At 41.3% G+C, this 10683-nt stretch overlaps 1 protein-coding gene across 1 annotated transcript; it reads right to left on the bottom strand.

Annotated features, from left to right (window-relative positions):
- On the bottom strand, window positions 1-10683 carry LOC112730560 (ATP-dependent helicase BRM). The gene is made up of 14 exons (XM_025780636.3): window positions 9963-10683; window positions 7551-8867; window positions 6081-7421; window positions 5802-5914; window positions 5469-5556; window positions 5285-5371; window positions 5004-5096; window positions 4831-4914; window positions 4542-4745; window positions 4095-4343; window positions 2475-4019; window positions 1857-2381; window positions 1081-1332; window positions 1-930 (listed from the first exon to the last, which is right to left on the bottom strand). Exons 1-14 carry the CDS (start codon window positions 10143-10145, stop codon window positions 301-303), a joined length of 6711 nt encoding a protein of 2236 aa, XP_025636421.1. The 5' UTR covers window positions 10146-10683; the 3' UTR covers window positions 1-300.

Genomic DNA, 10683 nt, shown 5'->3' with positions numbered 1-10683 from the left:
TTTGTAGCGGGGAAATTTTGATGGACTAACATGAACCAGAGAATTTACTATACAAGAGTTTCAACTATCTAAAAAGAAAAGCAATACCTGCAGGATGCAGATATCCAAAGAAAAATGGAAGAAACAAGTTACATTCAAGTAAATTAAGGTGGCCATAAAATACAAACTCAGGGCCTAAATTCTATATTAACAGTATGAGGGGTAAACTCTATCAAGATTAAGGGCCACCAAAAACTCTTTCTGAAACTAGGAGCAATATGTTCATTATATACCATGACTTTGTGTTCTTTGAGAGAAAATCTACATATGGCTTGGTCTCCTCTTCCCAGAATCCGTCCGTAGCCGCTTTACGGGGTTTGCCCAACCAACCGAACCACCGGAGCCGTTTGGCTGCTGAAATGGCTGGCCAACCAACCCTTGTGCATGAGGAGACTGATGCGCTAGTCTAGCATCCCTAGGAGTCGAACCTGACCCCGGGCTCCGCATAGCCGGAACCATGCTAGTTGGCGACACGGGGCCGGTCCTCAGCTTCACCAATGATTTCTCCCCCCTATCATTCCTTCTCTTCTTGCAAACCACAAGTTCACCTGGATGAGTCAGCACTGGATAATCGTCCGGCTGAAGCTGTTCCCGGGTGCTGCCACTTCCGGCCCTTGATTCCTTTTGCAGGCCATGGCCTTTGACCCGACTGTTTTCACCACCAGAAGCTGAACCGCGTTGCAGTGGCTTCGGTGAAGGGTATTGATCGGCTTCCACCTCATTTATCAGCCGGTGCCTCTTGCCTAGACCAACAGCTCCTTGCCTTGGGGATGTTACAGTACTGGCGGCGAAAGAAAGCGCACTTCTTGCATCTCGGAAGTCCGTATCAGGAAATGCGATTTTCAAGATATCGAAAAATAGATCATGAACCTTCCTCGCTTCAGTTCTTACCTGATAGTAAAATTTTGCAACAATATTTCAACAGATCAAAATTTTGCATGCAACAGTCAAGTAAGAACACATACACCAAAACAGTGCTACAGCTGCCACCAAAAGGCCAAAATACCACCAATTCATTGTGCAAAATGACAGAAATCTCACCTCATGCGAAAAGCCGTAAAATTGCATTGCGCTCTTTAGCATGAACTGCACATCAAATACAAGCTCTGTTGCTCCATTATACTCCAATCTATCAATCCGCTGGTCAATCTTTCTTAAATCCAACAGGCTGTTCCCGGATCCACTACTGTACCCAGAATTCTCAATTCTCTTCCACAAATCCGTTAACAAGGGCACAATTTGTTGACCTTCCTTGTCTATTCGCCTTTGTAGCTTGCTAATTACATTTTTGCACTGCAAATGTAGAAGTTGTAAGTGTTTAAATACTTAAAGACACTGACCAAGCAGACACTAATGTCTAAGATGATATCGATGGAGACCACACATGAAACGTCCTAGTGAGAAAGGAAACGAAAAAGTTAAATATTAACGGGATTGCAGCCGATAAAAAATATACCTCCAATCAGATACCTAAGGAACTTATACTCTTTTTCCTTCCCCCTACTTATATTTGGTACATGGAAGTATAGGGGAGTTGCCCCATTAAAACAAAGGTTATGGCATGTTACTAGCCTAGGCAAGGGCTTACAATATATTTACACATGACCTACCATAAGGCAACAGGAATCAAATGCAAAGTCTTTTGTCAAGGTGAAGTATTACTTTGGCATCAAATTATTTAGTGGTTTATTGTCAATTAAGCTTAGAAAATTAGTAATTCCTGTTCTCACAACACACAAGATCCACTCTAACCATGCTAACAAAAAAGACTGTCATTGTAGAAAGAGACATCGAAAGAGTCGATTGATGACACATACCCTTCTCTGGATGATTTCGGTCATTTTAGTGCCATGAGCCGAAGATCCACTTGAATTGATGGTCTTCACCTCCCAACTTTCTCTGGAATGTTCACCACCATCCTCTGAAGGGGCAGGAATGCTATTCAACCGACTAGACTTTGGTGAGCCATGTAATTTGGATGTATTGGCAACTCTCCTTTGAGGTAAACTTCGCTTATTTTTTAATGATGCATTTAAATCATGCCTGCCTGGTTTGGATTCAACCAATCGTTTTGATTCTATGTCGGCCATTGGCTGTGATTGATATTTATGTTCTGCTTGTATTGCTAAATGAGATGCCATTTCATTGACAGGCTTTTCTTCATGTTTATCAGCAACAAGACGGGGTCGAACGCGCATGCTACGTTTACGTTTAATCTTGGGTTGCTGCAAAACTTGTTCATCCTCACCTTCATCACGATCATGAATCCAACTGCCAGACTGTTGATGATCCATGTGAGAATCACCAGAAACAGCAATTTCCCCTTCTTCCAACTCATCTGTCTGGCAAAAACAATTACAAAACATTTAATCAGAATAAGATAGAGCAAGACAAACAATAAATGGAAAATTCAAGATGCAAATCAATGCACATACCATCTTTCTTGGTATGGAACTTGGCCTGGCATCTAGTGCAGAAAGTGAACCAAATTTCTGAGAGGAAACTGATGGAGATACCGTCTGGATCACTCTTTGACTGTCTGAGGATGATCCTGAGGAACCAGCCTCTTCAACCATCTGATTATTTCCAGCGCTTTCCAAAGATCTAGGAAATGTATAACCGGCAGCCTCGCAAAGTATACCATCTTCCAACTGATCTTTATCGATGGGTTGAGGTCCATCAGGACCACTATACCCATCGTCTTCAAATTCTCCTATTTCACCTTCTTCATGTGCATATCCATTTCTTTCATCAGAGCTTGCTTCGGAGTACTCTCCAGTCTCATCATCTACTTCTTTGTAACTTAGATGCTTTTTCCCCTTGGGCCGTCCTCTTTTCCTTTCTTCACCAGGTTCCACAGGTATTGTACCACCAGTTAAAATGTTCTTTGACGGTCTTTTTGACAGCGCAGCAACAGCAGCATTCACCTCCCTTGTGTTGGCTCGAAGCCACTTGGGTACTTGATCAAACCTTGTCATCTCCTCAATCCAATCCTCCTCTTCATCCATTTGATCAAACAGTTCCACTTCCTCTTCGCTCCTGGCAATCATTCGATTTACCTCCTGCAATGACGGAACGTCATGGACAGTTTCTTGATACCTCTCTTCATCATGCAATAATGTCTCAAGTGTCAAACGCCTCTCTTCATGTGTTGTTCTTTGATCAAAGCGTCCAGCATTAATAACCTCATCAGCCATATCTATCTTATATTGTTGAATATTGTTCCTTATGAGGCTCTCAATAGATCCTATGTAGCGATCCTTACCTGCAAGTTCATCCTCCATGTCAACAGTGCCTCCACTTCTCATTTCATCCTCCTTCTGATGGCTAGCGATCTTGTCAACAACGGCTTCCATATAGATAACTTTAACCTCTCTTTTCTGTCCAATCCGATGAGCTCTGGCAACAGCCTGCTCCTCATTTTTAGGGTTTGGATCAGGATCATATATAACAACTGTATCAGCAGACTGAAGGTTCAGACCTCGTCCAGCAGCTCGAATGCTAAGCAAGAAGATGAAGCAATCTGAATCAGGGCTATTGAAGTCAACTATAGCCGACTCACGATCTTCCAAACTGGTTGTACCATCAATTCTTCTGTACACAAGTCTTCGCCATTGCAGGTATTCTTCCAAGATGTCTAGGAGTTTTGTCATGGTACTAAACAGTAGAACTCGATGTCCTGTTCTTTGAAGTTTAATGAGAATTCTATCCAGGATCCACAATTTTCCACAAGATTTTACTAGGAAATCTTTAGATAAGTCATTGAAGAAGGGATAATTAAGCAACGGATGATTGCAAGTTTTGCGGAGCTCCATGCATCTGTTGTTTAAAGTTTTATATTGCTTCACCTGGTAGACCGGATTCTTTAGAACCCTACGCTTCTCATCCTCAGGATCAAGACGAAGGGTACCAGTTGATTTGACCCAATCATAAATTGCGCTTTGAACAGCGGACATTTTGCATTTTAGAACTATCGAGACCTGCAATGCAGAAAAAAGATTAGTCCAGTGCCACAGATACAGTGCAACTTGTCAAGAAGGCTATTTTAGTCGCACCTTAGGTGGAAGTGAGCCTTCAACATCTTCAACACGACGCCTGAGCATGAAAGGCTCAAGAATCTGATGAAGTCGGTGGATAATGATAACTTTCTTCTCAGTCTCGAGCCAATCATCCTCCCCATTTTGGGTTGGAGCAGGACCTTCCTTTTGAAATGGTTTAGAGAACCAATCATGGAAGGCTTTCCTATTGTCAAAAACCTCAGGAAGAAGTAAATTTAGAAGTGACCAGAGTTCCTTCAAATCGTTCTGCAGTGATATCAGAGCATAAATAGTTCCGTCAACAAAATGTACAGCATAAACATACTGTTTAAAGTTCTTTTTCTCTCTTATAGCATGTTGATTAATTCTTCTAGCGAATGGACAGGCACAACAAAAATAAATGAATGCATTCAACCTAGATACTAATATATACATAAAAGCAAAATGTATCAAATCATATCAGACCTGTAATGGTGTTCCTGTCAAAAGCAGGCGCCTTTGACAACGGTACCTATCAAGATCACGGGCCAGGACTGAATCCCTATCCTTCATTCTCTGTGCTTCATCAATTATGATATACTTCCAATCGACTTTTGAAAGCTTTGATCGATCATACATGATGAACTCATAAGTAGTCACAAGGACATTAAACTTCATAGCACAAACCTCCTGCAAAAAATGTAACAGAAAAGGAAATTGGCAGTGAAGATGAAGCACTCTCCCTACATGTATGAATAAGATAAGGCATGCTTACTTGTGAAAATAATTTTGACCGTTGATCCTTGCTTCCAACATAAAAAATGCACGACACAGATGGTAGCCAATTATAAAACTCGCTCTGCATAATGAACACAGTTTTTCATGTCAAAAAGCACGCATAACCACACAAATAAGGATATCCTTAAAGTGAAAAAGTTGAAAACTCACCTTCCAGTTAACTAAAACAGCATTTGGTACTATTATAAGATGCGGGCCATAGTTTCCTTTAAATTCCATCAAGTATGCAATCAATGCCATAACCTGTAAAGGAAATACTTTAACATTATATAAGGTACACACAAGAACTCATTAAATGATCAAGCATTAGCATTAAACCTTACAAGGACAAACAATCATGTAGTGATCAACATAAAGAATTTATTATGAATTGTGAAGTCACTCAAAGAAGTACATAATAAACATTGTTTCCATCTTAAGGAATTACTAACCTGCACAGTTTTTCCAAGACCCATCTCATCCGCCAAAATTCCATTCAACTTGTTATTGTACAAAGAAAGCATCCATTGTAAACCAACCTTGAAAAAATAACATGTTAAATTCTGAAAGTTTGCTTGAGTGGGTAAAAAATAAAACAACCACTCAATGAGTATTTCATATGATTTAGCAACCTACAAGTTGATAGTCTCTCAATGTTCCAGCACGTAACATTGATGGTTGCCTAATCACAGTTTCACTCACAGCATGAGCAAGGTTGTAATACCTGAAGAGAAGCCAATAATGGTGACAATCAAGCACCCGGAGCATTGTTACACATAACAAGGCCAATTTAATAAAATTCTTAAAAAAAACATTATAAACAAGATCAGGGCACTTGAAAATTGAATAAAATAAGCAAAAATATCTTGAGCAACATTTGCTAAAGTTACAATCTCCCAAGCATTTTTGCGACAAAACAAATCATCATAAACATGCATATTAAATAGAGATTAACTAACACAAACTCACTTGTTGACAGATGAACTGTCCCTAGGAGCATTCATCTCCAGAAAACGATTTCTAATCATTACTTCCTCCCCTGCACAAGCTGCAGCAGCTCTTACTTCTTCCTCAGAAAGACCCTAGAGTTAAAAACACAAATAATGGATCACTGACATAGAAAAAATCTCACATAATAAGTTCAAATAGTGCATTAGAAGCCATCAAAAAACCAGAACCCTGACAACAACACACTCTACGGAAAGTTCTCAGAACATCATCGGAGGGGGAAAAGTTGATGAAGCATACCTGCAATCGTGCAGCAGCAGCAGCAGATTTTGCTGCCTCCTCCACTTCCTGTTGATTTTTGGCAGCAGTTATCTTACTTCCTAATTTATGCAGATACTCTTCTGTCTGAGTTAAGAAAGTTGAGAGAACAGCATATCTTTCTGCAGCATCGCCTGGCATGCTAGTCTGTTGCTCCAGTAACATCTCTCTATATCGGTCAACATCATTGTTCTTTAAGGCTTCCATCCTTTTGTTTCTGTCATCATCTTTACGTTTTGAAAATTCCCTCATCATCCTCTCGTGATATTTACCCACACCCCTGTTGCGGGCAGTACGGGCATCACGAATAGCCCAATGCGTCTCAAGAAGCTTCTTACGCCATTGAAATATAGATTTAAGCTGCTTCTCCCTCAAAGCTCTCTGAGATGCCTGCACTTGTCTAGCAAGTTCCATACGCTGACGCTCACACAGCCTTACGAACTTACGATATGGCCTATCCGGCATTGCCATTATCTCTTGTTGCTGTTGATCAATCTCGTCCCTTAAACGTGCCTGAAGGTCTACAAGGCGAAGCTTTTTGTCTTCAATCTGTAGCCTTAACACAAGATCTGGCCTAATCCTTTTCCTCTCTAAGTTCACTGCCAACAACCCTTCAATCTTCTTTAAATTTTCTGTACGTTTCTTGTTAAGTACTTCCATGCCTTCCTCTAAAAGAAGATCTTTGACATCATATGCCAGTGACAGATTATTATTATTGTTTACCATCATCGATGACCCAAAAGAGTCATGTTTCCTAGTGAATGAAGGAAAATCAAATAGGGGTCCGCAATATTTTCTAGTAGATGCCGCATCCTTTGGCTGGGAAACAGTGCTTGTTTGTGCCGATTTCTTAATTTGGGTTGAGTCGGATACAGAAGCCTGCGGTGCAACCGCCTTTCCCCTATCCAGCACTAAATCATTCCTAGGAGGAGTTCTGTTCTTTCCACGATCACTGTCCCTGTCCTGGTCTGACTTATCAGGGCATGCAACTGATTTCTGCTCTTCCTTTCCAGCAGATAATGTTGGAGCAGATTCCTTTGGTGCAGGTGGCATAACAGCTTGCACAGGAACCGGTGGTACAACGGATTTCTCTTCTCTGGGAAAGGGTTCCTGCTTTAAAGAACTCTGTCCATTAATAGCTGGGATAGATTGTGAATCCTTCGCATTGGGTTCAGTGTGCCTTGATTGTTCTGCCGCGATACTGCCAGAAGGTTTGTCTTGATTTTGTCCTCCCGTGGGATGATTTGAATGTTGCACCTGCATCTCAAGAGGCGGCGGAGCAATAGCACGTAGAAGTTCTTGAGGCAGAGTACCTTCCCCTTTCTATCAACAAATAGAAAAGGCAAAATTAGACTATAGGCAGCATATTTTAATAGGAATATATAAATAGCTCATGCACAAATAATGCAAACACACTCAGACAGATAGAATGAAATGAAGCAGAGATCTAACCTTCAGCCGCCTAAATGCAAGTATTTGGGCTTTAAGAACATGAAGCTGCTGCTTGGTAAACGCGCTTCCTGTCCGATGCTGAGGCATCTGAGCTGGTGGTGCCGTTTGAGATTTAGCATGACTTCCCGAGCCACCTTCATTTGTTGGAACTCCAGCCTGAGATGAGGATTGGTTTACCTGCCTTAAGTTTTGCATTTGCGGGGGTTCTGAACCAGATGATGAAGTTTTTGCACCCATGGGATGTTCTGCACCTGAGTTCCTGTTGGCAGAAGACTGATGAGGATGCACAGAGGGCATTCCATTTCCCACTGAGACTGGTTGCCTCAAAGAGGCTGGAGACTCTCTTCCTTGAGGACCAAGTTGCTGCATCACCATGTCACTGGAGCCACTGCCTATGCCAGAATTTGTTGTGGGGCCAAAATGGCCGGGTGGAACTGACTGCCTGGCTTTTGAAGAACCTGACTGCCCAGATGCTTCACTTGACGAATTAGCATGTGCAGAACCCTCACTTCCAACAGCTGGAGAAGTGACCTGCTGCCTTGAAACAGGAACAGGTGTTGACTGAACACCAACGTTGCTCTCGTTGACCTTTTGTTGGGAGGCCATCCTTGCCTGCATCATTGGAATGAGCTGCGACATTATGTTAGCATTTGCAGGATGCGACAAATCTATGTTGCGTTCGCGTGCCCATGCCTGCATAGCCTGGTATTGCGCAGACATTGCCATAAAATTTTGAATTCCCTGCTGAGATTCTGGCACATGCATTGGTCTCACCACATTGCCAGGCATTACATGTCCAATAGCTGGTCCTTGGGATAAAGGCTTTCCTTCGGTCTTCTGATCAGGAGCTGTCTGCTGTCCTGGCTCGATCTGTTTTTCCCCACGTGACACATGTTCGGAAGAATTCCTAGATGATGATCCTTGAGCTTGATGCATAGCCTGCATAGCCATCATTTCCTGCATTTTCAGATTTGCCACGCGCATTTCCTGATCCTTCAGAGATGGGTTTAACATTCCCATTTTAGCTTGCTGCTGCGACTGAATTCCCATCGCAGATTTTTGTTGCGCAAGTGCATATTGAAGGTATGCTTGATGCATAGGATTCATCATTTGCTGCTCAACACCTTGAGCCCTGAACTGGCCATCTTGGCTGACTCCATGTTGAGCTAATTCCATGAACTTTCGAGACTGCTGGGGCAATTGCATGGCACCAGGAGATGAGAAATTGTTATTCCCAAAGGCACCCTGGAGCCCAGCTTGATATGCTAAGAAAGCTTCATTCCCTTCAGGTTTTCTAAGTAACTGTTGTTGAAATGACTGCATATACAAAACCGGGAAAAAGGTCATGACCCCGAAACCATTAATCGTTTCTTTCTTAAGTTTGAAAGAACACAGATGTAAGGTGATAATGCAAATTTCATCAATATCAAGGTTGAAATAACCACCAAAAAAATATTAAGTATAACAAGTTCATTCAGTGGAAAGTTTTACACAATTGTACTGGTGATTTTTTATATTTTAAGGTTAAAGGTGTAAGAGAAAAAAAGCACAGTGCCCTCCACATAAGTGACAATATAAAACCAGAAACAATATAGCTGATTCCAAACCAAAAGCAAATGCACCAATATTTCAGAAAAGTAGTTTACACAAAAAAGGGTTAATGTTTTCTGTTGCCAATAATTTTAGATCCCATATGAACATAAAAATAAATGTAAGAAGACAAATTAGCTAAGAAATTCAAAAACCACAGCAAAGTTCATATTGTTTGTGTGATCAAATGGAAACTTCTGACTCAAAAGCTGACAACATTACCTAGCAGCACTCCACTGAACTGAAACATGCCTAGTTTGACTCATAGTACCCAAAAATTTAATTGGTCTTTAAAAGGAAGGAAAGAGAGAAAGACCAAAACGAACCAAAACCGGACCAACAAAACAAGATAGGTACGAGGTTGTCATAAATTAAAATAAAATAAAATAAAATAAACAAATGCAAATTCCACTGCATCCCAATTTCCAAAATCAACGGCACCCAATTCCCAAGTCCCCTCCCAAACCAACTGTACAAAATAATTAAGCTCCATAAATTCACTATCAGCAGTTGCATTCTCAAGTCAAATTAATTGCTGAAGCCCTATCCTATAAACCAAAGAAACAAAAAATCCAAAAGCAACTGCAAAATAAGCTGACTCAGAATCAAGTCAAATTAGTTGCTAATGATGATACTGGTCAAAAAAATAATAATAATAACACACACACACAAACCATAAAGGCATAAACCACACCCCTCACTCACACAGTCACACTACCGATAAACCATGTTATCCAAAACCATAACATTGTTCAAGAGCACATTTTTACGAAAAAAAATCAAAGAAATTCAGCTTCAAAACCCTCCATAAAAAATCCACACCTGTCTACTAGAACTTATCTGCTGCTGCTGTTGTTGTTGCTGCTGCTGCTGCTGAAGATGATGCTGATCAAGCCCCAATTGGGATGCCGAAGACGAAGACGACGGCGACGCCGCAGCTGACGACGTCGCCGTGGAGCCCGTCCGGCCAACCCCAGGGTTCCGGCCACCGCCACCTGACTGCATGGAGCACAAATCCACCCACCAAATTCCCCAACCCCCAAATTCAGATCACTCACAGTACAAACACCCCATCATTCTAGACAACAGAAAAACTCAAAAATCATCAAAATTGGAGAGCCCACAGGGTTAAAAGAGCCTCAAATCAGTACAAAATTGAAGAAAGGCCCAATCTTTTCGTTGTTCTGGATTCAGGGTATAGAAGCATCTGCCATTTTTTCTCTCTCTAAAAAGCTCCGATTTTCTCTCTCCAAAAAAAGCCGCGAATTTCGGAAGAAGGAGAGGGGTAAGTGGGTGTGGATCTTTGGTGAGAGGGGGGCGAAGGTTCACTGAGAGGAACGAGGCTTGTCCGAATCGGTGAATTCCACTATGTGGGTCGCACGCGATTGTGTGCAATTTTTTTCTGGTCAAACCCTAACTTTCTTTTTAATTTTTTTAATAAAATTGATTTCTTTTTTTTTTTAATTTTGGGTTGAGGTTGGTACTCGGTAGTGAGAGAAAGATTAAAATCTCTCTCTGTCTTAAAAAAATGACAATGATAGTT

Source organism: Arachis hypogaea, chromosome 2, assembly GCF_003086295.3.
Source record: "Arachis hypogaea cultivar Tifrunner chromosome 2, arahy.Tifrunner.gnm2.J5K5, whole genome shotgun sequence".
Taxonomy (NCBI): domain Eukaryota; kingdom Viridiplantae; phylum Streptophyta; class Magnoliopsida; order Fabales; family Fabaceae; genus Arachis; species Arachis hypogaea.
Note: the sequence above shows the minus strand (reverse complement) of the source record. Positions and strands in the feature narration are given on the sequence as shown.